The 27,228-nt window shown below is 44.8% G+C and overlaps 1 protein-coding gene and 1 pseudogene across 1 annotated transcript in view; one reads left to right on the forward strand and one right to left on the reverse strand.

The window, feature by feature from the left end:
* The window catches only part of DOP1B (DOP1 leucine zipper like protein B), a 124,047-nt gene extending 120,841 nt beyond the window's left edge, over positions 1–3,206 (forward strand). Inside the window, exons 36-37 of the mRNA XM_030915409.1 lie at positions 1,022–1,151; positions 2,259–3,206. Coding sequence (XP_030771269.1) covers positions 1,022–1,151; positions 2,259–2,510 — 382 coding nt within the window. The 3' untranslated portion in view covers positions 2,511–3,206. The remainder of the gene's footprint in view (positions 1–1,021; positions 1,152–2,258) is intronic.
* Positions 3,207–4,128: 922 nt separating this feature from the next.
* Positions 4,129–4,715, reverse strand: LOC115892842 (annotated as a pseudogene).
* Positions 4,716–27,228: the final 22,513 nt, after the last annotated feature.

The raw sequence follows: 27,228 nt of genomic DNA on the forward strand, positions 1-27,228 counted from the left end.
ACTAGAAACACAAAAATTAGGCCCGGTACAGTGGCTCATGCCTGTAATCCCAGTACTTTGGGAGGCTAAGGTGGGTAGATCACCCGAGGTCGGGAGTTTGAGACCAGCCCGACCAATATGGAGAAACCTCGTCTCTACTAAAAATACAAAATTAGCCAGGCGTGGGGTCGTATGCCTGTAATCCCAGCTACTCGGGAGACTGAGGCAGGAGAATTGCTTGAAACCGAAGGCGGAGTTTGCGGTGAACCAAGATGGTGCCACTGCACTCCAGTTTGGGAGAAAGAGCGAAACTCCGTCTCAAAAAACAAACAAAAAAAAGTGGAGGCTGGGCACAGTGGCTCACGCCTGTAATCCCAGCACTTTAGGAGGCTGAGGCAGAGAACTGCTTGAACCCGGGAGGCAGAGGTTGCAGTGAGCCAAGATTGCACCACTGCACTCCAACCTGGGCAACAGAGCGAGACTCTGTCTCAAAAAAAAAAAAAAAAAAAACTGGGTTCTGATATATGCGAATGTGCATAGCAGCGTTATTTATAATAGGCAAAAAGTGGAGACAACCCAAACAGCCATCAGCTGATGAACAGATAGATAACGTGACATATCCATTCTGTGGAATACGGTTCAAAAGTGAAAAGAATTGAAGAACGGAGACACGCTGGAACCTGGATGAACCTGGAAAATATGATGCTAAGTGAAAGCCGAAACAAGGGAACACATAGTGTATGATTCTGCTCATATGGAATGTCCACGATGAGACAGAGTGTGGATTAGTGGGTGCCTAGGTCTCAAGGGCATAGGGGGTTGGGGTGGTGATGGCTGAGTGGGGCAGGATTTTTTTGGGGGGTAACGAAATACTCTAGAATTGATTGTGATAATAGACGTGCAACTCTATGAATATAATAAAAGGCATTGAGTTGTCCATATTACATAGATACAGTATGTGAGTGATATCTTAATAAAACTAATTTTAATGACACTGAAGGGCTCTTACCAGCAGTCCTGACCTTCCGTTTGTTCCCCGCAGTTATAGGTGGGCATTTATTCCAGAAGTGGACACAGAGGACCCTGCCTTCCTGTCGGATACAGAGGAGAATCACCAAGAATGCAAACCCCACACTGTCAAGATTCTAGAACTTCTAAAACTAAAGTTTGGGGTAAGTGCTTTTCTTTTCTCTTTTCTTTCCTTTTTTTTTTTTTTTTTTTTTTTTTTGAGGCAGAGTTTCACTCGGCCACCCAGGTTGGAGTGCAATGGTGTGGTCTTGGCTTACTGCAACCTCCACCTCCCAGGTTCAAGTGATTCTCCTGCTTCAGCTTCCTGAGTAGCTGGGATTACAGGAATGTGCCACCACACCTGGCTAATTTCGTTTTTGTTTTGTTTTATTTTGTTTTGAGATAGAATCTCACTCTGTTGCCCAGGCTGGAGTGCAGTGGCGCAATCTCAGGTCACTGCAACCTCAGCCTCCTGGTTTCAAGCGATTCTCCTGTCAGTCTCTGGAATAGCTGGAACTACAGGCACATGCCACCATGTCTGGCTAATTTTTGTTTTTTTGTTTTGGGGTTTTTTTTTTTTTTTTTTGAGACGAAGTCTCACTCTGTTGCCCAGACTGGAGTGCAGTGGGGGGATCTCAGTTTACTGCAACCTCCACCTCCCAGGTTCTAGCAATTCTCGCACCTCAGCTTCCCGAGTAGTTGGAACTACAGGCACGCGCCACCACACTTGGGGCTAATTTTTGTATTTTTAGTAGAGACAGGTTTTCACCATATTGGTCAGGCTGGTCTCGAACTCCTGACCTCAGGTGATCCGCCTGCCTCAGCCTCCTGAAGTGCTGGGATTACAGGTGACAGCCACTGTGCCCATCCTGCTTTTCTTTTTAAAAATTATATTCATGAGGCTGGTAATCCCAGCACTTTGGGAGGCCGAGGCGGGCAGGTCACCGAAGGTCAGGAGTTCAAGACCAACCTGGTGAACATGGTGAAACTCCATCTTTACAAAAATACAAAAATTAGCTGAGCATGGTGACGGGTACCTGTAATCCCAGCTACTCAGGAAGCTGAAGCAGGAGAATTGCTTGAATCCTGGAGGCAGAGGTTGCAGTGAGCCGAGATCACGCCGCTGCACTCCAGCCTGGGCGACAGAGCAAGACTCTGTCTCAAAAAAAAAAGGACCTTATTTCTTAGGTTTTGCCACATGCATGTGCTTCCCGGCCATCTCAAGCCCTCAGTAAAAGCGTATCATTGCTCTGGGTTTGTTTCTTCTGCAGGAAATCAGTAGCTCTGATGAGATCACCATGAAGACTGAGTTCCCGCTTCTGCGCCAACATTCTGTTTCCAGCATCAGGCAGTTGATGCCATTCTTCATGACTCTAAACTGTGCATTTAAAACCCAAAGACAGCTGCCTGCTGATACCCCAGGAGCTCCATTCTTGGACTTTCCTGTCACAGATAGCTCAAGGGTCTTAAAGCAACTGGAAGAATGCATCGAATATGATTTTCTGGAACATCCAGAATGTTAACCATGTGAGAGAGAATATGTTTAATCCACGTTTTGGTACTTTACTGAAAACCAGGTTATATTCTAAAGAAGAAAGAAGGCAGGATAGCGCTTTTAAACAAGCCTATTTCCATTTTGAAAGTAGATTTCAGGCTAGGTGCGGTGGCTTACACCTGTAATCTCAGCACTTTGAGAGGCCAAGGCAGGTAGATCACATGAGGTCAGGAGTTCGAGACCAGCCTGACCAACATGGTGAGACCCTGTCTCTACTAAAAATACAAAAATTAGTCGGGTGTGGTGGCGGTGCCTGTAATCCCAGCTGCTTGGGAGGCTAAGGCACAAGAATTGCTTGATCCCAGGAGGTGGAGGCTGCAGTGAGCTGAGATCGCACCACTGCAGCACTCCAGCTGGGTGACAGAATGAGACCATCTCAAAAAAAAAAAAAAAAAAGAAAGTAGATTTCAGCCAATTTGCTATTCAGCAACAGGACACACCTCCCTTAATGCCTTGTAATATATTTGAATCTGATTCTGCATTTCTTCCTCAATTTATGTAATGAAAATAAAATTAATATATCATCTAACAGTAGCACAAAATTTGTAATGTGAAGTATGAAGATAATGAAGAAGTTGTTTTCTTTGTTGAAGCAGTTATATGGGTCTTAGTATATTTCTCTAAAATTTAAACTTATTAAAAGAATGTTATTTTTAACCTTTCACACAAATGTCCTTTGAAGTGCTTATTTTGGTACTCCATTTTAAAACTAAAATACATTGTTTTCCGAGGACAATAATTGCCCCTTACCCATTCAGCAGAGGTAAGGTAACCTCAATGTATTCAAAGATAACCTCAATGAATTCAACCCTCACACATTAAAAATTACATGTTTCCTGGGCACGGTGGTTCATGCCTGTAATTCCAGCACTTTGGGAGGCCAAGGTGGGCAGATCACCTGAGGTCAGGAGTTCAAGACCAGCCTGACCAACATGGAGAAATCCCGTCTCTACTAAAAATACAAAATTAGCTGGGCATGGTGGTGCATGCCTGTAATCCCAGCTACTCAGGAGGCTGAGGCCGAAGAATCTCTTGAACCCGGGAGGTGGAGGTTGCCATGAACAAAGATCGTGCCATTGCACTCCAGCCTGGGCAACAAGGGTGAAACTCCATCTCAAAAAAAAAAAAAAAAAAAAAAAAAAAAAAAAAAAAAAAATCACGTTTGCACAGTTTAACAACATTAGTACAGGGTTTTAAATTTCTGACAGCACGTTCTGTTCTGTTCTTTTTTTTTTTCTTTTTTCCCCGTAAACGTTTAAAATATATTTCTAAACAGAATGGGCCGATTCAGTCACAGTAACTGTTGCTCTCCATAGCAGAGCAACCCACAAAGACAGAACTGACTTTTTTCCCATAATCAGGGGTGAAAAATATACAACTTGTTTCTGAACCAAAACCACAATTTCTGCAGTTTAAAATGTTTCACTGCTAATATGGCCCTGGTAGAAATTATGTAGTTTCCTTTCTTTAAAAAAAAAAAAAAATTTAAAAATTTCCTAAGACACTAAATCCTCAATGTGGAATGTAGATTCTGATCACAAAGCAGCTCAGTTAACCTAAAAAACAAAAAATTCCCATCACCTGTCTCAGGGGAGCCTGAAAGGAGAGTAGTGTGGGGAGCCCCAGCTTTGGTATGGAGAGTCACGGCCCCTTGAACCAGACAGAGACCGTGAGTAGCCATAGCTGGTGCTTCTTTCAGGATAAACTCGGATGTAGGAAGTTTCACCCTCATGAGAGCAGAATTTGGTGTCATCCAGTTTACGCAGGGCATATTCCATGTCTTCTTTTCTGGGATACTCAACCATCCCCACTCCATCCTTCTGCACGTCAGCGTAACAGACATCCGGGCTTCTCGCATGTGATCCTTCAGGTCCTGCCAACTGCCTGATGGAGGAAGTCCATTTCTTCCATAAATAACATCCTGTGCATCTCCGGGGTCCTCGAAGCGCCCAAAGGCGAAGGGCACAAGACCGTGCCGGTACTTGAGCTCGATCTCGCGGTTGCGGCTGTACTTGTAGCACAGGTCCTCCAGGTCCGTCTCGCGCACGTCGGTCGGAAGGATCCCCACGTAGATGCGCCCGTAGATGCGCCGGTCGCCCTCCCAGAGGCGCTGTCCGCCCAGCCCGACACCCACCCGCACAGCCAGACGCCGCGGGCCTGCCGCAGCCCGCATCGGCCTGCATCGCTGCTGCCGCCGCCTCAGCGCGGTCCCACCCGCAGCGTCTTTTTATTTATTTATTTATTTATTTATTTATTTATTTATTTATTTATTTATTTATTTATTTATTTATTTTGAGACAGAGCCTTGCTCTGTCACCTGGGCTGGATGCAGTGACGCGATCTCGGCTCACCGCAACCTCCGCCTCCTGCATTCAAGCGATTCTCCTGCCTCTGGCTCCTGAGTAGCTGGGATTACAGCTATGTACAGCGATGTCTGCAAAGAGGGATTTAACAGCACTCATATCTTCATGTTCATAAAACAGTCCTACACGCGTGATGTACGTCTAAATCTTTCCTTTTGTCACAGGATATAGCACAGTAGTTAAGGATATAGCCTCCGCAGTGCCTGGGTTTGACTCAGCCATGTACTGGTCTGCGCATACTTTATGTCTCAGTTTCGTCATCTTTAAGGTAGGAGTATCAATGGTAACTACCTCTTACAGTGGTAGCAACTAACCAGCTCTGCCACTCCTGTGATCTTTAAGCAGTTTTTATCACACACCCAGCAGTAAAAATTAAGTTTCTCTCCAGCCCCAATATCTATAAGCTATGTGTTACATTAATTTACATGGGTTCCAACATGTGTATTTTATAAAACAGAGGATGAGGATTTTAAAAGTATGAGGACTGGGGCCGGGTGCAGTGGCTCACACCTGTAATCCCAGCACTTTAGGAGGCCAATGCAGGCGGATCACGAGGTCAAGCTATGGAGACCATCCTGGCCAACATGGTGAAACTCCATCTCCACTAAAAAAACAATTATCTGGGAGTGGTGGCACGTGCCTGTAGTCCCAGCTACTCAGGAGGCTGAGGTAGGAGAATCACTTGAACCTGGGAGATGGAGGTTGCAGTGAGCAGAGATCACACCACTGCACTCCAGCCTGGCAACAAGGCAAGATTCCATCTCAAAAAAAAAAAAAAAAAAAAAAAAAAAAAATATGAGGACGGGCCAGTCATGGTGGCTCATGCCTGTAATTCTAGCTTTGGGAGGCCGGGGCAGGAGGATTACTGGAGTCCAAGAGTTTGAGACCAGCCTGGGCAACATGGCAAAACCCTGTCTCTATAAAAAATACCAAAAAAATTAGCCAGGTGTGGTGGTGCAAGCCTGTAGTCTCAGCCACTTGGGAAGCTAAGGCAGGCAGATTAAGCCCCGAAGGCAAAGGTTGCACTGAGCCGTAATCACCCCACTGCACTCCAGCCTGGGTGACAGAGCGAGGTTCTGTTTCAAAATCCAGAAAAAATAAAGACAAACAAAATTACCAGTTTGTTCTTTTTAGTTTTTAGAGATAGAGTCTTGCTGTGTCACCCATGCTGGAGTACAGTGGCATGATTATAGCTCACTGCAGCCTCGAACTCTTGGGCTCAAAGCGATCCTCCTGCCTCAGCCTCCTGAGTAGCTGGGACTACAGGTGCACACTACCATGCCCAGTCAACTTTTTGATTGTTAGTAGAGATGGGTGTATTAGTCTGTTTTCACACTGCTATAAAGAACTACCTGAGCATGGGTAATTTATAAAGAAAAGAGATTTAATCGACTCACAGTTCTCCATGGCTGGGGAAGCCGCAGGAAACTTACAATTATGGCAGAAGGCAAAGGGGCATATATAGCAAGGCACATCTTACATAGCGGCAGGAGACAGAGTGAAGGGGGGAACTGTCACACACTTTAAACCATCAGATCTCATAAGAACTCACCATCATGAGAACAGCGTGGGGAAAACTGCCCCTTGATTCAGTCACCTCCCACCAGGTCCCTCCCGCAACAGCAACACTTAGGGATTACAATTCTATATGAGATTTGGATGGGGACAGAGCCAAACCATATCACAGGGATCTCTCTATGTTGTCCAGGTCAGTCTCCTGGGCTCAAGAAATCCTCCTGCCTTGGCATCCCAAAGTCTGAGGTGTGAGCCACCACATATGGCCTGATATTTTTTTCTTAGCCCCCAACAATGAGCTTCTGCACCCTTTTTGGAGACAACTGCTGTAACTCAGTTTGTCCCAGAAGTAGGCCATATGTGGCCGTAGGACCAAAGAGTCGCTACACCGAGGGCAGGCAGTGTTTTGGAAGGGCTGGTGTTTGCCAAGGGTGGCTGTGGCAAACAATGAGAACAGACTGGGAATTCTCACTGAGCAGAGAGTTGAACACACGGAGCTTCAGGGAGTGCTGGTGTGGGCATAGCCCGTGTGTATGTGGGCAAGAAATGAGCCCTACCGTAGCAGCCAGGGTGGTGCTCAGGACTTCATGTGCATGATTTCATTACCACCCCTCAGAAAGTAGGGACCCTTAGCCCATTCTACAAAGCCAGCAGAACTAAGGCTCAGAGAAGCAGGGTGAAGAATCGAAACCTAGGTCTCTCACTAGCGCTCTATGTTGTCAACCGCAGTGCTGAGAAAGTTAAACAGGAACCATTGAGCTGGGGCTGTCTGGTCATGTGTGGAAGAGACAGTTTCTGAAACTGCCCCACCCGGTTACGACTTCCTGCTAAACCAGCTCCTGCCAAGCCCACAGCAGAGATGGGAGATCATACACAGAGAGGAGGTTCCCCGCTTACAAGGTGTGATGAGGTGTGTTTTAAAGGAGAGCAAGCTTTACTTTCCAGTATTTGAAAATTAGTAGAAGTAGCTGGAATCATGGAGATCATTGATGAAGACTGTAAAGTTTTAAACAACTGTCTTGCGGGACAGATAGTCTTATGTGCTATTGGTCTTAAATGCTCTGAGGTAAAAGAATGCAGCTGTCGGCCGGGCATGGTGGCTCACGCCTGTAATCCTAGCACTTTGGGAGGCCGAGGCAGGAGGATCACAAGGTCAGGAGTTCCAGACCAGCCTGGCCAATATGACGAAACCCCATCTCTACAAAAATTAGCCAGGTGTGGTGGTGTGTGCCTAAAATCCCAGCTACTCAGGAGGCTGAGGCAGGAGAATTGCTTGAACCTGGGAGGTGGAGGTTGCGGTGAGCCAAGATTGCACCACTGCACTCCAGCCTGGGCAACAGAGCAAGACTCCATCTCAAAAAAAAAAAAAAAAAAGTTAACAATAGTAAAAGTTGTATGTATCTTTTACTACAGTGAAAAAAATTAAAAACAAAACACTGTGGGCTGAAAGTGGGGGCAGGGGAGACAAGTGTGATTGTTCTGCAGCTGGAGAGAGCCAGGGCTCCCCCTTCTCTGAGGAGCAAGCGCCTGTCCCATCCTCAGAGGTGTTTTTTACCCCTAAGTCAACCAGAAGCAGATGAGAAGTAGCAAATTAAGCAGAAGCTTGCCCTTCAATGTTTTGGCTATAGAAATGGAAGTCGCTTGACATTTTACCCTAAACTGATGTTATAATAATGACTTTTGGGAACAGATGGCTCTTCTTTCTAGCCTCTTCCTGGTGGCCACTTATTTGTCTCTTCTGCCTCCTTCAACCACTCAGCATTATCATCTCTTGCATTTCATAACATATGCCATTCCATCTGCTTGATATTATTTTATCCTCCTCCTCCACCTGGCAGAGTCCTAGTTAAGTCATTTGTTGGTTTATTTAACAAATAGATGGGAGCCAGTCTGAGATCTGGTTTTGAGAAGCTTCCTGCTCTCTTTCTGTACTTCCTCAGGTACAGGGAGGAACTTTGTCACAGGTGGCCTTATGATTGCACCTAAAAACGTAGTTGCCCACTGCTGGCTGTGAGGCAGGAGTACTTTTTGAAACAAACAGGGTCTATATCTTCAGTTCATAGCAGTGTCTGGCATATATAGGTGCCCGGTACGTGACTAAATAAACATGAAGATTGATGTATCTGCCCAAGGTGGTGCTAGAAGAGGGAAGGTACTAAACCAAATGTTTAATCAATTCATTTGTAGGACTAGACAGGTGGGGGGGCTCAGAAAACAGTGGGTTTTCTGCCCCAAACTTAGACATTTCATCATCTTAATAATCATCTCCCCAAGGCAGATGCTATTTCACTAATCACCCACCTTTTGCTCACGAGGATGCTCTTCCTGGCATGCTTTTTTTTTTTTTTTTTTTTTTTTTTGAGACAGGGTCTTTCTCTGTTGCCCAGGCTGGAGTGCAGCAGCATGATCTCGGCTCACTGCAACCTCCGTCTCCCGGATTCAAGTGATTCTTGTGCCTCAGCTTCCTGAGTAGCTGAGACTACAGGCATGCACCAGCACGCCTGGCTAAATTTTGTACTTTTAGTAGAGACGGGGTTTCACCATGTTGCCCAGGCTGATCTCGAACTCCTGACCTCAAGTGATGTGCCCACCTCGGCCTCCCAAAGTGCTGGGATTACAGGCGTGAGCCACCATGACTGGCTCTTTTTTTTTTCTTTTGAAACAGTCTCACTTTGGCTTTGTTACCCAGGCTGAAGTGCAGTGTCGTGATCATGGCTCACTGCAGCCTCAACCTCCCAGGTTCAGCCTCCTGTGGAACTGGGACCACAGGCGTGTGCCACCATGCCCAGCGAATGTTTTTATTTTTATTTCATTTTATTTTTGAGATGGAGTCTGGCTCTGTTGCCCAGGCTGGAGTGCAGTGGCTCAATCTTGGCTCACTGCAACCTCCACCCCCTGGATTCAACAATTTTCCTGCCTCAGCTCCCAGAGTAGCTGGGATTACAGGCATCCGCCACCACGCCGAGCTAATTTTTCTATTTTTAGTAGAGACAAGATTTCACCATATTGGTCAGGCTGGTCTCAAATTCCTGACCTCAGGTGATCTGCCCGCCTCGGCCTCCCAGAGTGCTGGGATTACAGGCATGAGCCACTATGCCTGTCCTGTTTTTTATTTTTTGAAGAGACTGGATCTCCCTATATTGCCCAGGCTGGTCTCAAATTCCCGGGCTCAAGCAATCCTCCCACCTCAATCTCCTAAAGTGCTGGAATTACAGGTGTGAGCCACCACACCAAGCTCCCTGACATGCTTTTTACCTCTTCCCTGCTGGTTCCAGGACTACCCAGCTTCGGTCCAACCCCACTAAAGCATCTCTGTGAAGACCACCCATGCTGTCTTCACTAGGCTTGTCCATAATTGTCACTGGACCCTTTGACAAGCAAACAGAACTCGGTGAACAGCTGCACTTCTTGCAGCTCTTTGTGTTATATGAATGGTACTGCGTTAAATAAGAAGGACTCAATCAAATATTGTTCCATGTTTCTCCTCGTATTATGTTTTGTTTGTTTCCATCTTATCCAAGAGAACAATCTAAATTTCGTGGCTGGATGTGGTGGCTCACGCCTGTAATCCCTACACGTTGGGAGAGATCACTTGAGGTCAGGAGTTCGAGACCAGCCTGGCCTACATGGTGAAACCCTGTCTCTACAAAAAATACAAAAATTAACCGGCTGCAGTGATGCATGCCTGTAATCCTAGCTACTTGGGAGGCTGAGGCAGGAGAATCGCTTTAACCCAGGGGGGCAGAGGCTGCAATGAGCCCAGGTCGCACTACTGCATTCCAGTCTGGGTGAAAGAATGATACTCTGTCTCAAAAAAATAATAATAATAATAAATAAAATAAATTGTGTCAGGAAACAGACAAGTTGTTTAATGTTTTGGGAGGGGTAGTTCTTGTGGCCAGCTGAAGACGATGATTGGCCTAATAGCAATCGATTAGGTTAATACTGTTTGAAATGCTTGTTCCCCGGTGCCATAAAGAACTAGCACTTGAACATAAATTTAATTTACTCAGCAAGGCCATGTTTACTTCCTGCAGAAAGGGTACAGTCACCAGCAGTTTTGCCACACGAGTACACCGAACAAAGGAGACAGGGTCACTTATACTGCTGTGTCCGGTTTCCATTGGCTGAAATGGGACCTCACATTCTGTATCTGTCCCGATTGGCTAGCAACTTAGAACTTTTTAAAAGAGGCAAAGGTAGAGGAGAACAAAGGAAAGAGGAAGGCCAGGCGCAGTGGCTCACGCCTGTAATCCCTGAATTTTGGGAGGCTGAGGTGGGCAGATCACGAGGTCAGGAGATTGAGACCATCCTGGCTAACATGGGAAAACCCCGTCTCTACTAAAAATACAAAAAAAATTAGCCGGGCCTGGTGGCGGGCGCCTGTAATCCCAGCTACTCTGGAGGCTCAGGCAGGAGAATGGTGGGAATCCAGGAGGCGGAGCTTGCAGTGAGCTGAGATCGCGCCACTGCATTCCAGCCTGGGCGACAGAGCAAGAAAAGAAAGGAGGAAGTAACTTGTGGAATGCTGAGAAAGGTAAAAACACCTTCAAATAAGGAAGAGGAGCAGGCTATGACCTAATGCTTGTTTGGACAAGTATAAGCATGCCCAGGCAAATATTTAGGCTAATTTGTGGGAGCGAAGAACATAAAGTACATTGATTATCGCGGCTAGCAGATATTTGAGAATGTTAGCACAGGTCTTTGAATAAATTTTGCTTCTAAGAGAAGTTACTATTTATTCCTAATTAAATGGGGAGGAAAGTCTTTGAAGAGGAACCTTTGCTTTACTTTTTACAATTTGTACACATGAAGCTAGGCAGGCACCATGACACACCTGTAGTCCCAGTTACTCAGGAGGCTGAAGCAGGAAGATTGATTGAGACCAGGAGTTTGAGACAAGCCTTGGCAACGTAGCAAGACCACATCTGTACAAAAAATCAGAAAATCAGCTGGGCATGGTGGCACAAACCTGTAGTCCCAGCTACGCAGGAGGCTGAGGCAGAAAGATAACTTGAGCCCAGGAGTTCAAGGCTGAGGTGACTTATGATCGAGCCACTGCACTCCAGCCTGGGCAACAGAGTAAGACCCTGTCTCAAAAAGAAAAAAAAAAAAAATCTGCATAATCAGTATCACAAGCAAGGTAAAAGATAAATGGCAAACAGAGAAAAATATTTCAGACTCCTATCACAAAGAGCTTATTTCTCCAATACTTGAAGAATGCCTACCAAAAGAAAAAAAGAAAAAGAAAAATGGGCAATGGATATAAATAGGGAGTTTACCAAAAAATACAATTGGCCTTTACACATGTAAAAATATGCTGAAATTTACAATGTTAGAAACAAATTAAAATTGTTCTGAGATACTATTCACTGATCATCTGCAGGTATCAATAAGGGAAAACAGGATACCCCATATATTGCAGGTGGGAATATAAATTGATTCAACCTCTCTGGAAGAAATTTGTCAATTTCTATCAAAATCACAAATGCATGTACCTTTTGACCCAGCAAATCTATTTCCAGGAATTTATCTGATATATGTGCATATGTGCAAAATGACTTATGTACAAGTTATACATTAAAGTAGTACTGGCCAGGTACGGTGGCTCACACCTGTAATCTCAGTGCTTGGGAGGCTGAGGCAGGTGGATCACAAATGAGTCAGGAGTTCAAGACCAGCCTGGCCATCATGGTGAAACCCGTATATACTAAAAATACAAAAATTAGCCAGACATGGTGGCATGTCCTTGTAATCCCAGCTACTCAGGAGGCTGAGGCAGGAGAATCTCTGAACCCGGGGGGTCGGAGGTTGCAGTGAGCTGAGACCGTGCCCCTGTACTCCAACCTGGTGACTGAGTGAGACCCTGTTTCAAAATAAATCAATAAATAAAATATAAAGTAGTACTGATAATAACATAAGTTTGAAGACAAACTCTGTGTTCTCCAGTAGGAGACTGGCTAAATAAATTGTGATACATCAATTTAATGGAATGTTATGAAGCTGCAAAATACTGGGAGGAAGCTCTTTTTTTTTTTTTCCTGAGATGGAGCCTCGCTCTGGAGACTGGAGAGCAGTGGCACGATCTTGGCTCACTGCAACCTCTGCCTCCCAGGTTCAAGCAATTCTCCTGCCTCAGCTTCCTGAGTAGCTAGGGTTATAGACGTGTGCCACCACGCCCGGGTAGTTTTTGTATTTTTAGTAGAGACAGGATTTCACCATGTTGGCCAGGCTGGTCTTGAACTCCTGACCTCTGGTGATCCGCCTGCCAAAGTGCTGGTATTACAGGTGTGAGCACCGGCCAGAGGAACTTCTCAATAGCCTTGTCTTTTGGCACACATGGGGCACAGTTTGTGCAGTGAATTGGCTGCATGTGGCCGCTGCCCCTTTTGGCAGGACCATTATTTGTTTCCTTTGTATCTTTAGTAGAGGCTGGGTTTCACCATTTTGGCCAGCCTAGTCTGAAACTCCTGACCTCAAGTGATCTGCCGCCTCAGACTCCCAAAGTCCTTCTCTTTGTCATCTTGGAGGCGAGGACCCAAGAGAACAAATAGGGATTTGTTTGTTTTTCCTTTTTTTTTTTTTTTTTTTTGAGACGGAGTCTCACTCTGTTGCCCGGGCTGGAGTGCAGTGGCTGGATCTCAGCTCACTGCAAGCTCCGCCTCCCGGGTTTACGCCATTCTCCTGCCTCAGCCTCCCGAGTAGCTGGGACTACAGGCGCCAGCCACCTCGCCCAGCTAGCTTTTTTTGTGTTTTTTAGTAGAGACAGGGTTTTACCATGTTAGCCAGGATGGTCTCGAACTCCTGACCTTGTGATCCGCCCGTCTCGGCCTCCCAAAGTGCTGGGATTACAGGCTTGAGCCACCGCGCCCGGCCGGTTTTTTTTTTTTTTTTTTTTTTTTAATGTTATTTTGTTTTGGGTTTTTGTTTTTGTTTTGAGACAGGGTCTCACCCTATTGCCCAGACTGGAGTGCAGTGGCAGGATCAAGGATTACTGGAGCCTCAACCTCTCTGGGCTTAATCGATCCTCCCACCTCAACCTTCCAAGTAGCTGGGACCACAGACGTGCACCACCACACCCAGCTGATTTTTAAAATATTTTGTAGAGACAGGGTTTTACTATGTTGCCCAGGCTGCTCTCAAACTCCTGGAATCAAGTGATCCTCCCACCTCAGCCTCCCAAAGTGGCAGGATTACAGGATTACAGGCATGAGCCACCATACCTGGAGTAGTTTTTATAATTTAAAAAAATCCTGGCTGGGCACGGTGGCTCACCCCTGTAATCCCAGCACTTTGGGAGGCTGAGGTGGGCAGATCACGAGGTCAGGAGATTGAGACCTTCCTGGCTAACACAGTGAAACCCCGACTCTACTAAAAATACAAAAAAAAAATAAACCGGGCGTCGTGGCAGGCGCCTGTAGTCCCAGCTACTCGGGAGGCTGAGGCAGGAGAATGGCCTGAACCTGGGAGGCAGAGCTTGCAGTGAGCCAGGATCTCGCCACTGCACTCCAACCTGGGCAACAGAGCGAGACTCAGTCTCAAAAAAAAAATCATTTTATACCAACCTCTTATAAGTTTAACCTCTACTTGATTGCCATCTGCTTCTCTTATATAAGTAAAACTTGGGAATGTAGAATTAATTTCACAGTATGTTATTATTGTGTTAAAAAAAAAAGTGGGGAAGTGGGACGGGCAAGAATTTGCATGTATAGGTATGTATTTGCTTAGACATGAATAGACTATTTTCTATTCCTATTGCTGCTGTAACAGATTACTGCAAATTTAGTGGTTTAAGACCACAGAATTCCGGGCTCGGTGGCTCACATCTGTAATCCCAACACTTTGGGAGGCTGAGGCAGGCAAATCACAAGGTCAGGAGTTCAAGACCAGCCTGGCCAACATGGTGAAATCCTGTATCTACTAAAAATACAAAAAATTAGCTGGGCATAGTGGCAGGTGCCTGTAATCCCAGCTACTTGGGAGGCTGAGGCAGGAGAATTGCTTGGACCCTGGAGGGGAGGTTGTAGTGAGCCGAGATCATGCCACTGCACTCCAGCCCAGGTGACAGAGTGAGACTCTGTTTCAAAAAACAAACAAACAAAACAACAACAACAACAACAACAACAACAACAACAAAAAACCAAGACTACAGAAATGTATTCTCTTCCAGTTCTGGAGGCCAGACGTCCAAAATGAGTTTCACTAGGCTGAAACCAAGGTGTCTACAGGGTCTTGATCCCTCTGGAGGCCCTAAGGACTCTAGGATGCAGTCTCTTCCCTTTCTAGCTTTCAGAGCTGCATTACCTACATTCCTTGGGTCAAGGCCCCTTCTCCATTTTGAAAGCTAGAAGTGCAGCATCTTTTCGTCTCTCTCTGCTTCAGCAGTCAAATAACCTTCTGTTGGCTCATGCCTATAATCCCATCACTTTGGTAGGCTGAGGCAGGCAGATCGCCTGAGGTCAGGAGTTTGAGACCAGCCTGGCCAACATGGTGAAACCCTGTTTGTACTAAAAATACAAAAAATTAGCTGGGCATCGTGGTTTGTGCTATTAGTCCCAGTTACTCAGGAGGCTGAGGCAGGAGAATCACTTGAACCTGGGAGGCAGAGGTTGCAGTGAACTGAGATCATGCCATTGCATTCCAACCTGGGTGACAGAGTGAGATTTCATCTGAAAAATAAAAAATAAAAATTAGCTGGGTGTTGTGGCACATGCCTATAATCCCAGCACTTTGTGAGGCCGAGACGGGCGGATCACGAGGTCAGGAAATCGAGACCATCCTGGCTAACACAGTGAAACCCTGTCTCTACTAAAAATACAAAAATATTAGCTGGGCATAGTGGCGGGGACCTGTAGTCCCAGCTACTCGGGAGGCTGAGGCAGGAGAATGGCTTGAACCCGGGGGCGGAGCTTGCAGTGAGTCGAGATCTTGCCACTGCACTCCAGCCTGGGTGACAGAGCGAGACTCCGTCTCAAAAAACAAAAACAAAAACAAAAAAAAGACTCTAGCACCTTTTAAAGGTCTGAATAGGAAACATTGGTCATCTTTGTCTCTAAGGGTGGCCAGTATAAAGACTTCAAAAGAACCTTGGTTTCCACAATCTTTTTTTCTTTTTTTTTTTGTGAGATAGAGCCTCGCTCTGTTGACCAGGCTGGAGTGCAGTAGGGCGATCTCGGCTCAGTGCAACCTCCACCTGCTGGGTTCAACTGATTATCCTGCCTCAGCCTCCTGAGTAGCTGGGATTATAGGTGCCCACCACTATGCCTGGCTTTTTTTTTTTTTTTTTTTTTTTTTTTTTTTTGGTATTTTTAGTAGAGGTGGAGTTTCACCATGTTGGCCAGGCTGGTCTCGAACTCTTGACCTCAAATGATCCACACACCTCGGCCTCCCAAAGTGCTGGGATTACAGGCATGAACCTCCACACCCAGCCTCCACAATCTTTCATCTTAACCTAAACATTTCCTTTCTGTTGATCCCAGGTCTTTGGACAAACTCAACCAATTGTCAACCAGAAAATGTTTAAATTTACCTGTAGCCTGGAACCCTTCCCACCACCCTGCCCCCCAACTTAGAGCTGTCCTGACTTTCTGGATAAAACCAATGTATTTCTTTTTTTTTTTTTTGAGATAAAGTTTCGCTCTTGTCGGGATCTCGGTTCACTGAAACCTCTGCCTCCTGGGTTCAAGAGATTCTCCAGCCACAGCCTCCCGAGTTTGCCCGGCTAATTTTTGTATTTTTAGTAGAGATGGGGTTTCACTATATTGGCCAGGCTGGTCTCAAACTCCTGACCTCAGGTGTTCCACCCACCTTGGCCTCCCAAAGTGCTAGGATTATAGGCGTGAGCCACCACACCCAGCTGACCAATGTATTTCTCAAATGTATTTGATTGATTTATCGTGCCTTCCACCTTGGGCGCATGTTCTCAGTACCTCCTGAGCGTGAGGCCTGTGTCATGGGCCATGATCACTTGCATTTGGCTCAGAATAAATCTCTTCACATATTTTACAGTTTGATTCTTTTCGTCGACAGTTGAAAATTTGAGACTGGGGTTTTTTGTTGTTGTTGTTGTTGTTGTTGTTTTTGAGACAGAGTCTCGCACTATCATCTGGGCTGGAGTGCAGTGGTGTGATCTTGGCTCACTGCAACCTCCCCCTGGAGACTGGGGTTTTTTAAGGATAATTTGGTGGATGGGGGCCAGGAAGTGGGGAGTGCTGATTAGTCAGGTTGAAGATGAAATATAGGGGATGGAAGCTGTCCTCTCCTGCAGAGTCGGCCCCTGGGTGGGGACCACAAGACCAGTTGAGCCAGTTTATCTTTTTTGTTTTGTTTTTCTTTTTCTTTTCCTTTTTTTTTTTTTTTTTTTTTTTTGAGACGGAGTCCCATTCTGTCGCCCAGGCTGGAGTACAGTGGCATGATCTCAGCTCACTGCAACCTCCATCTCCCAGGCGATGCTCCTGCCTCAGCATCTCCAGTAGCTGGGGTTACAGCCCGGCCAAAAGGTGCTAGAGTCTTAATCTTTTCAAGATTGGAAGGGTGGGGAAGAAAGAGATCCAGCTATGTTAATAGAGATTTTTTACAGATGCAAATTTCCCCACATAAAGGATGGCTTTGCAGGGCCATTGCAAAATATGATACAGAAACATGTTTTGGATTAAAATGTTTCTTGTCACCTAATGTTATGCCAGAGTCAGATTGGAAAGTAAGTTACAGTATATAGGGTTAAATAAAACCTGTCTGATGAGAATTTATGGTTTGTAAGGCATGAATCCCCAGATCCCTTAGATAGCAATTTCATCAAGATAAGAAAAACATTAGAGTTTAAACTAGGTGTGGTGGGTCACACCTGTAATCCCAGCACTTTGGGAGGCCAACGCAGGCAGATCACCTGAGGTCAGGAGTTCCAAGACCAGCCTGGACAACATGGCAAAACCGAATCTCTACTAAAAATACAAAAATCAGCTGGGCGTGGTGGAGTGTGCCTGTAATCCCAGCTGCTCAGGAAGCTGAGGCAGGATAATCACTTGAACCTGGGAGGCAGAGTTTGCAGTGAGCTGCACTCCAGCCTGGGAAACAGAGTGAGACTCCCTCTCGGAAAAAAAAAAAAAAAGAATGGCCAGGCGCGGTGGCTCAAGCCTGTAATCCCAGCACTTTGGGAGGCCGTAGACGGGCGGATCACGAGGTCAGGAGATCGAGACCATCCTGGCTAACACGGTGAAACCCCGTCTCTACTAAAAAATACAAAAAACTAGCCGGGCCAGGTGGCGGGCGCCGGTAGTCCCAGCTACTCGGTGAGGCTGAGGCAGGAGAATCGCGTAAACCCGGGAGGCGGAGCTTGCAGTGAGCTGAGATCCGGCCACTGCACTCCAAGCTGGGCGACAGAGCGAGACTCCGTCTAAAAAAAAAAAAAAGAAAAAAGAAAAAAAACTGCAGAGCTTAGTCCTCACAACTGTTGGGGAGACTGATTTGAGTAATAATAAAACTGCATTCAGCCAGCTCTGTGTGAATTAAACCCTTTTTCTATTGCAATCCCTCTGTCTTGATAAATCGGTTCTATCCCGGCAGTTGGCAAAATAAACCCGTTGGGCAGTTACAATTCCTTTTTGCCGTATATGTTTACATTCACAGGTTCCAGAGATTAGGATGTGGCTATCTTTGGCTATTCTGCCTATTAAATAAAATCTATGGGGTGGGCGAGGTGGCTCGTGCCTGTAATGACAGCACTTCGGAGACTGAGGTGGGAAGATCACCTGAGGTCAGGATTTCAAGACCAGCATGGCTAACATGGCAAAACCCCATCTCTACTAAAACTACAGAAATTAACCGGGTTTGGTGGTACGCATCTGTAGTCCCAGCTACTCAGGAGGCTGAGGTAGGAGAATCCTTTGAACCCAGGTGATGGAGGTTGCAGTGAACCGAGATTGCGCCACTGCACTCCAGCCTGGGCAGCAGAACAAGACTCCATCTCAAAAAAACAAACAAATAAATAAAAATAAATAAGTAAATAAATAAAATATATGGGAAGACATTTATTTGGACGCAACACTGGCATTAGACCCAACAAACTAAAACAAAATGGAGTCACTCATGCCAAAGTTGCACGTCACCAAACAAAACTAAGTTGTTAATTTGACGCAAATGGGCCAGTGTTAGCGTAATAAGGAAGGTCCCCTCTGTTTTTTACAAGGAAGGTAACCTGAAGTAACCAGATATTAACCAATCTGCTTTTTGTATTTGCTGTTTTCTTGTTCCTGCTCAAGTTACCTTCCAAACCCAACTGTTCTGCCCAACAGAGCACCTGTGTTTTTAGATGAGATGCTCCCCATTCATGACTCACAAAAAAAGCCAATTCTACCATTAAACTAAATTTCTTGAAATGTGGTCATTTGAGAAACCTAACAAAACTGTTCAAATTGGCCGTCAATCTGTTTGACACAGTGGTGGTGGTCTTTAATAGTGTCTTTGCGATCTGTTGTGACAAGAGTTTCCAGGATTCTCTTGGCAGACTTGGAATCAGTCATCTTAGATGTCTTGTTCTTTTTTTCTTCCTGGGAAAAACAAACAAACAAATAAACAGTAGGAAAATGGTATTTTGAGATTACAATCCTAATTCTTTTTATTTAGTTAGTTATTTTTTGAGACAGAGTCTCGCTCTGTTGCCCAGGCTGGAGTGCAGTGGTGCAATCTCAGCTCACTGCAACCTCCACTTCCCAGGTTCAAGCAATTCTCCTGGCTCAGCCTCCCAAGTAGCTGGGATTACAGGCACCCACCACCATGCCTGACTAATTTTTTGTATTTTTAGTAGGGACAGTGTTTCGCCATGTTGGCCAGTGTGGTCTTGAACTCCTGACCTCAGGAGATACACCCGCTACGATCTCCCAAAGTGCTGGGATTATAGGTGTGAGCCACCACACCCCGCCTACAATCCTAATTTTATATGTGCTCATTGCTGCTAGGTTGGTCATTGTTTCTAGGCCTTTTCAGTGAAGAGCTAACAGCTAGAAAACAGACTTTTTTTTTTTTTTCTTGAGACAGAGTCTCCGTTTTTTACCCAGGCTGGAGTGTACTCGCACAATCAGGGCTCAGTGCAGTATTGACCTCCTGGGCTCAATCAGTCTTCCCACCGTAGCCTCCCAAGTAGCTGGGACCACAAGTGCATGCAACCACACCCAGCTAATTTTTTTTTATTTTTGTTGAGGCAAGGTCTTGCTATGTTGCCCAGGCTGGTCTCAATCTCCTAGCCTCAAGCAACCCACCTGCCTCAGCCTCTTAAAGTGCTGGAGGGGACCCGGTGGCTCACGCCTGTAATCCCAGCACTTGAGGAGGTTGAGGGCAGTGGGTCGCTTTGAGCCTGGAAGTTTGAGACCAGCCTAGGCAACATGGCAAAATCCCGTCTCTACAAAAATAAAAATTAAAAAAAAAATACAAAAATTAGCTGGGTGTGGTAGCGCCCTGTAGTCCCAGCTACTTGGGAGGCTGAGAAGTGAGAGGATCACTTAAGCGTAGGAGGTTGAGGCAGCAGTGAGCCGTGATCGCACCACTGCACTCCAGCGTTGGTGAGAGTGAAGACTGTGTCTCAAAACAAAAAACAAAAACAACCCCACCCCCAGAAAAACTCTCATGAATTCATAGTGATATTTCTGATTCACAGCAAATTCAGATTTGACTTTTTGTTCTTTAGACTTACAAGTAAATTTGAATTTGTCTGATATGAGCAGCACAGGTGTGTGACTGACTGAGCAGCTCCTATGGTCAGGAAGCCCCCATAAGCCTTGATGCCTCCAGTTCACAGTCAAAACTGCTGGCTGGGTATTTACTTGACTCTATATATATTATGTTTATACAGTATGTCTTTTTTTTTTTTTGAGACAGAGTCTCGCTCTTTCACGCAGGCTGGAGTGCAGTGGCGTGATCTCGGCTCACTGCAACCTCTGCCTCCCGGGTTCAAGCGATTCTCCTGCCTCAGCCTCTTGAGTAGATAGGACTACAGGCATGTGCCACCACGCCCGGCTAATTTTTGTATTTTTTTTTTTTTTTTTTTTGTAGAGAAAAAATACACCACGTTGCCCAGGCTGGTCTTGAACTCCTGGTCTCAAGTAATCCGCCCACCTCAGCCTCCCAAAGTGCTGGGATTATGGGTGTGACCCACTGCGCCCGGCCCTTACATCTTTTACATCCCTGATATTGATTTCTTCCTACAAGTAAACATATATATATATATTTAAAATTCATCATCGTCTTTATGTTAATATACTTCCAGACATTTTATTTGTCTAGTGTTTGTTCTTTGGAAGATTCCTAAAAAAGAATCATAGGAACAATATTTCTTGAGTTATTGAATATTGATGACAGTTTGGGGCCTTTATCTTGAATCTCACTTTGGCTAATTATAAAATTCTTGGCCCATATGTTCTTTCCTTCAGTATATTAAAAAACATACTATTGAGTTTTCTTTTGGCCTAAAGCACTGCTGGCAAAGTTTGATGATAGTTTAATTTTTTTCCTTTACAAATAACTTGGTTATTTTGCCTGGATTTGTAAGAAATTAAAGTCCAATAATTTTACTAGAGTAAGCCTTGGTATTGGTGGTTCTAGGTCAGTTTCTTCAGACATTTACTGTGTCTTTTTTTTTTTTTTTTTTTTCCGAGATGGAGTCTTGCTCTGTCACCAGGCTGGAGTGCAGTGGCATGCTCTGGCTCACTGCAACCTCTGCCTCCCGGGTTCAGTGATTCCCCTGCCTCAGCCTCCTCAGTAGGTGGGATTACAGGCACGTGCCACAATGCCTGGCTAATTTTTTGTATTTTAGTAGAGACAGGGGTTTCACCATGTTGACCAGGATGGTTTCGATCTCCTGATGTCGTGATTCGCCCGCCTCGGCCTCCCAAAGTTCTGGGCGTGAGCACCTACTCCCGGCCTTTTTTTTTTTTTTTAATAGAGATGGAGTCTTACCGTGTTGTTGCACAGGCTGGTCTCAAACTCCTAGGCTCAAGCAATTCAACAGCCTTGACCTTCCAAAGTCTTGGGATTATGGGTGTGAGCCACTGCACCCAGTCAGCTTTGCCTTTTTTTTTTTTTTTTTTTTTTGAGACAGAGTCTCCCGCTGTTGCCTAGGCTGGAGTACAGTGGCGCCGTCTCGGCTCACTGCAATCTCTGCCTCCCAGGTTCAAGTGATTCTCCTGCCTCAGCCTCCCTAGTAGCTGGGATTACAGGCACCTGCCACCACACCTGGCTAATTTTTTGTATTTTGAGTAGAGATGGGGTTTCACCATGTTGGGCAGGCTGGTCTTGAACTCCTGACCTTGTGATCTGCCGGCCTCGGCCTCCCAAAGTTCTGGGATTACAGGTGTGAGCCACCGTGTCTGGCTTTTGTTGTTGTTGTTGTTGTTGTTTTGAGACAGTCTTGCTCTGTCACCCAGGCTAGAGTGCAGTGGCATGATCTCAGCTCAATGCAACCTCTGCCTCTGGATTCAAGTGATTCTCATGCCTCAGGCTCCCGAGGAGCTGGGATTACAGACGTGTTCCACCACACCCAGTTAATTTTTGTACTTTTAGTAGAGACACCATGTGTACCAGGCTGGTCTTGAACTCCTGACCTCAGGTGATACATCGGCCTCGGCCTCGCAAAGTGCTGGGATTACATACGTGAGCCACCGCATCTGACCCAATTAAAAAATATATATATATATATTTATTTATTACAGACCAAACCTCACCATGTTGGCCAGGCTGGTTTCAAACTCCTGACCTCAAGTGATCCACCTGCCTTGGCCTCCCAAAGTGCTGGGATTACAGGCGTGAGCCACTGTGCCAGGCCTTTTTTTTTTTTTTTAATTTTTTGCAAAGAGGAGGGTCTTGCTTTGTTACCCAGGTGGATCTGGAACTCCCAGACTCAAGCAATCCTCCCACCTCAGCCTCCCAAAGTGCTGGGATTACAGCCATGTATTATGGCACCTGGCCATATAGTTCATTTTCTTTAAAGAGTAGTCACGTAGAGCAGTGGAAGTGGAGAAAGAACAAAGAAATCATACCTCATTTTTATTTTTTACTTATTTATTTTTTTGAGTCAGAATCTCGCTCTGTTGCCCAGGTCGGAGTGCAATGGCACCCTTTGGCTCACTGCAACCTCCGCCTCCCAGGTTCAAGGGATTCTCCTGCCTCAGCCTCCCGAGTAGCTGGGATTACAGGTGTCCACCACCACGCCTGGCTAATTTTCGTATTTTCAGTAGAGATAGGGTTTCACCATGTTGGCCAGGCTGGTCTCGAACTCCTGACCTCATGATCCACCTGCCTCGGCCTCCCAAACTGCTGGGATTACACGCATGAGCCACCTCGCCTAGCCCACACCTCATTTTTATATGAAATTAGCTTTCCTGACATTTATAGATGTCTTTTTGCCTTTGACCCTATTGATTCCCTGCTGCTCAGTTGGTTGTCTTCCCAGTACTTTCACCCCATGTGGGGCTTTGTCCTGGAAAGGCACACTGGTTGGTTTATTTTTCAGAATCCGAGTGGGCCAGACTCCTCCCGCTCCCTGAGTCCTAGCTACAGTCTGGTGATTCTCATTCATTGTTATAGGTGCCATCTTGCTGCTGTTCTTGTTTTTTTTTTTTTTTTTTTAATATACTTTAGGTTCTGGGATACATGTGTAGAACATGCAGGTTTGTTACATAGGTATACATGTGTCATGGTGGTTTGCTGCACCCAACAACCTGCCATCTACATTAGGTATTTCTCCTAATGCTATTCCTCCTCTATCCCCCCACCCCCTGATAGGCCCTGGTGTGTGATGTTCCCCTCCCTGTGTCCATGTGTTCTCATTGCTCAACTCCCACTTACGAGTGGGAACGTGAGATGTTTGGTTTTCTGTTCCTGTGTTAGTTTGCTGAGAATGATGGTTTCCAGCTTCATCCATGTCCCTACAAAAGACATGAACTCATCCTTTTTCATGGCTGCATAGTATTCCATGATGTATATGTGCCACATTTTCTTTATCCAGTCTATCATTGATGGGTATTTGGGTTGGTTCCAAGTCTTTACTATTGTGAACAGCACTGCAATAAACATATATGTGCATGTGTCTTTATAGTAGAATGATGTATACTCCTTTGGATATAGAATACCCAGTAATGGGATTGCTGGATCAAATGGTATTTCTGGTTCTAGATCCTTGAGGAATCGCCACACTGTCTTCCACAATGGTTGAACTAATTTATACTCCCACCAACAGTGTAAAAGCATTCCCTATTTTCCACATCCTCTCTAGCATCTCTTGTTTCCAGACTTTTTAATGCTTGCCATTCTTACTGGCATGACATGGTATCTCATTGTGGTTTTGATTTGAATTTCTCCAATAACCGGTGATGAAGAGCTTTTTTTCATATGTTTGTTGGCCGCATAAATGTCTTCTCTTGAGAAGTGTCTGTTCATATCCTTCACCCACTTTTTGATGGGGTTTTTTTTCTTTTAAATTTGTTTAAGTTCTTTGTAGATTCTGGATATTAGCATTTTGTCAGATGGATAGATTGCAAAAATTTTCTCGCATTCTCTGGGTTGCCTGTTCACTCTGATGATAGTTTCTTTTGCTGTGCAGAAGCTCTTTAGTTTAATTACATTTGTCAATTTTGGCTTTTGTTGCCATTGCTTTTGGTGTTTTGGTCATGAATTCTTTGCCCATGCCTATGTCCTGAATGGTATTGCCTAGATTTTCTTCTAGGGTTTTTATGATTTTAGGTGTTGCATTTAAGTCTTTAATCCATCTTGAGTTAATTTTTATATAAGGCATAAGGAAGGGATCCAGTTTCAGTTTTCTGCATATGGCTAGCCAGTTCTCCCAGTACCATTTATTAAATAGGGAATCCTTTCCCCACTGCTTGTTTTTGTCAGGTTTATCAAAGTTCAGATGGTTGTAGATTTGTGGCGTTATTTCTGAGGTCTTTGTTCTGTTCCATTGGTTTATCTATCTGTTTTGGTACCAGTACCATGCTGTTTTGGTTATGCTAACCCTGTAATATAGTTTGAAGTCAGGTAGCATAACGCCTCCACCTTTGTTCTTTTTGCTTAGGATTGTCTTGGCTATATGGGCTCTTTTTTGATTCCATGCGAAATTTAAACTAGTTTTTTCTAATTCTGTGAAGAAAGTCAATGGTACTTGATGGGGATAGTATTGATTCTATACATTACTTTGGGCAGTATGGCCATTTTCACGATATTGATTCTTCCTATCCATGAGCATGGAATGTTTTTCCATGTGTTTGTGTCCTCTCTTATTTCCTTGAGCGGTGGTTTGTAGTTCTCCCTGAAAAGGTCCTTCACATCCCTAGTAAGCTGTATTCCTATGTATTGTATTATCTTTGTAGCTATTGTGAATGGGATTTCACTCATGATTTGGCTGTTTGTCTATTATTGGTGTATAGGAATATTTGTGATTTTTGCACATTGATTTTATGCCCTGAGACTTTGCTGAGGTTGCTTATCAGCTTAAGGAGATTTTGGGCTGAGACTATGGGGTTTTCTAAATATACAATCATGTCATCTGCAAAGAGACAATTTGACTTCCTCTCTTCCTATCTGAATATGCTTTATTTCTTCCCTTGCGCGATTGCCCTGGTCAGAACTTCCAATACTGTGTTGAATAGGAGTGGTGAGAGAGGGCATCCTTGTCTTGTGCCAGTTTTCAAAGGGAATGCTTCCAGCTTTTGCCCATTCAGTATATGGCTGTGGGTTTGTCATAAATAGCTCTTATTATTTTGAGATACGTTCCATCAATACCTAGTTTATTGAGAGTTTTTAGCATGAAGGGGTGTTGAATTTTATTGAAGGCCTTTTCTCTATTGAGATAATCATGTGGTTTTTGTCATTGGTTCTGTTTATGTAATGGATTATGTCTCTTGATTTGCATATGTTGAACCAGTCTTGCATCCCAGGGATGCAGCCGACTTGATTGTGGTGGATAAGCTTTTTGAAGTGCTGCTGGATTCAGTTTGCCAGTACTTTATTGAGGATTTTTGCATCGATGTTCATTAGAGATATTGGCCCGAAGTTTTCTTTTTTTTTGTTGTGTCTCTGCCAGGGTTTGGTATCAGGATGATGCTGGCCTCACAAAATGAGTTAGGGAGGAGTCTCTCTTTTTCTATTGTTTGGAATAGTTTCAGAAGGAACAGTACCAGCTCCTCTTTGTACCTGTGGTAGAGTTCAGCTGTGACTCTCTCTGGTACTGGGCTTTTTTTGGTTGGTAGGCTATAAATTACTGCCTCAATTTCAGAACTGGTCTATTCAGGGATTCGACTTCTTCCTGGTTTAGTCTTGAAAGGGAGTATGTGTCCAGGAATTTATCCATTTCTTCTAGATTTTCTAGTTTATTTGCATAGAGGTGTTTATAGTATTCTCTCATGGTAGTTTGTGTTTCTGTGGGATCAATGGTGATATCCCCTTTATCATTTTTTATTGTGTCTATTTGTAGGGTCCAGCCCTACGGGGCTTAGTGGCTGTTCTCCCCGTGTGCGGAGACAAGAGATTGTAAGAAATAAAGACACAAAACAAAGAGATAAAGAGAAGACAGCTGAGCCTGGGGGACCACTACCACCAAGGCGCGGAGACCGGTAGTGACCCCGAATGGCTGGGCATGCTGATATTTATTGTATATAAGACAAGGAAGGGGGCAGGGTAAGGAGGGTGAGTCGTCCAAGTGATTGAGAAGGTCAAGCAAGTCACGTGATCATAGGACAGGGGGCCCTTCCCTTTTAGGTAGCCAAAGCAGAGAGGGAAGGCAGCATATGTCAGCGTTTTCTTTTATGCACTTATCAGAAGGATCAAAGACTTTAAGACTTTCGCTATATTTTTTCTACCACTATTTTCTAAGAACTTTAAAGAGGAACCAGGAGTACGGGAGGAGCATGAAAGTGGACAAGGAGTGTCACCACTGAAGCACAGCACCACAGAGAGGGGTTTAAGCCTCCAGATGACTGTGGGCAGGCCTGGATAATATCCAGCCTCCCACAAGAAGCTGGTGGAGCAGTGTTCCCTGACTCCTCCAAGGAGCTTGACCAAGGAGCCCTCGAGTGGCTCTTATGCGGGCATGACAGAGGGCTCACCTCTTGCCTTCTTGGTCACTTCTCACAATGTCCCTTCAGCAGCTGACCCTATATCTGCCAGTTATTCCTTGGTTATATTAATAATAAAACAAAGGGTAATATTAAAGGCTAATGATTAATAATGTCTATACTAATGATTGATATTGTCCATGATCATCTCTATATCTAATTTATATTATGACTATTCTTATTCTAACTATTTTCTTTATTATACTGAAACAGTTTGTGCCTTCAGTCTCTTGCCTCGGCACCTGGGTACTCCTCCGCCCATATCTATTTGCTGCTTCTCTTTTTTCTTCTTTATTAGTCTGGCTAGTGGTCTATTTTGTTAATCTTTTCAAAAAATCAACTCCTGGATTCATTGATTTTTTGAAGGGTTTTTCATGTCTCTGTTTCCTTCAATTCTGCTCTGATCTTAGTTATTTCTTGTCTTCTGCTAGCTTTTGAATTTGTTTGCTCCTGCTTCTCTAGTTCTTTTAATTGTGATGTTAGGGTGTCAATTTTAGATCTTTCCCACTTTTTCCTGTGGGCTTTCAATGCTATACATTTCCCTCTAAACACTGCTTTAGCTGTGTCCAGATTCTGGTACATTGTGTCTTTGTTCCCATTGGCTTCTAAGAACTTACTTATTTCTGCCTTAATTTCGTTATTTACCCAGTAATCACTCAGGAGCAGGTTGTTCAGTTTCCATGTAGTTGTGTGGTTTTGAGTGAGTTTCTTA

Source organism: Rhinopithecus roxellana, chromosome 13, assembly GCF_007565055.1.
Source record: "Rhinopithecus roxellana isolate Shanxi Qingling chromosome 13, ASM756505v1, whole genome shotgun sequence".
Taxonomy (NCBI): domain Eukaryota; kingdom Metazoa; phylum Chordata; class Mammalia; order Primates; family Cercopithecidae; genus Rhinopithecus; species Rhinopithecus roxellana.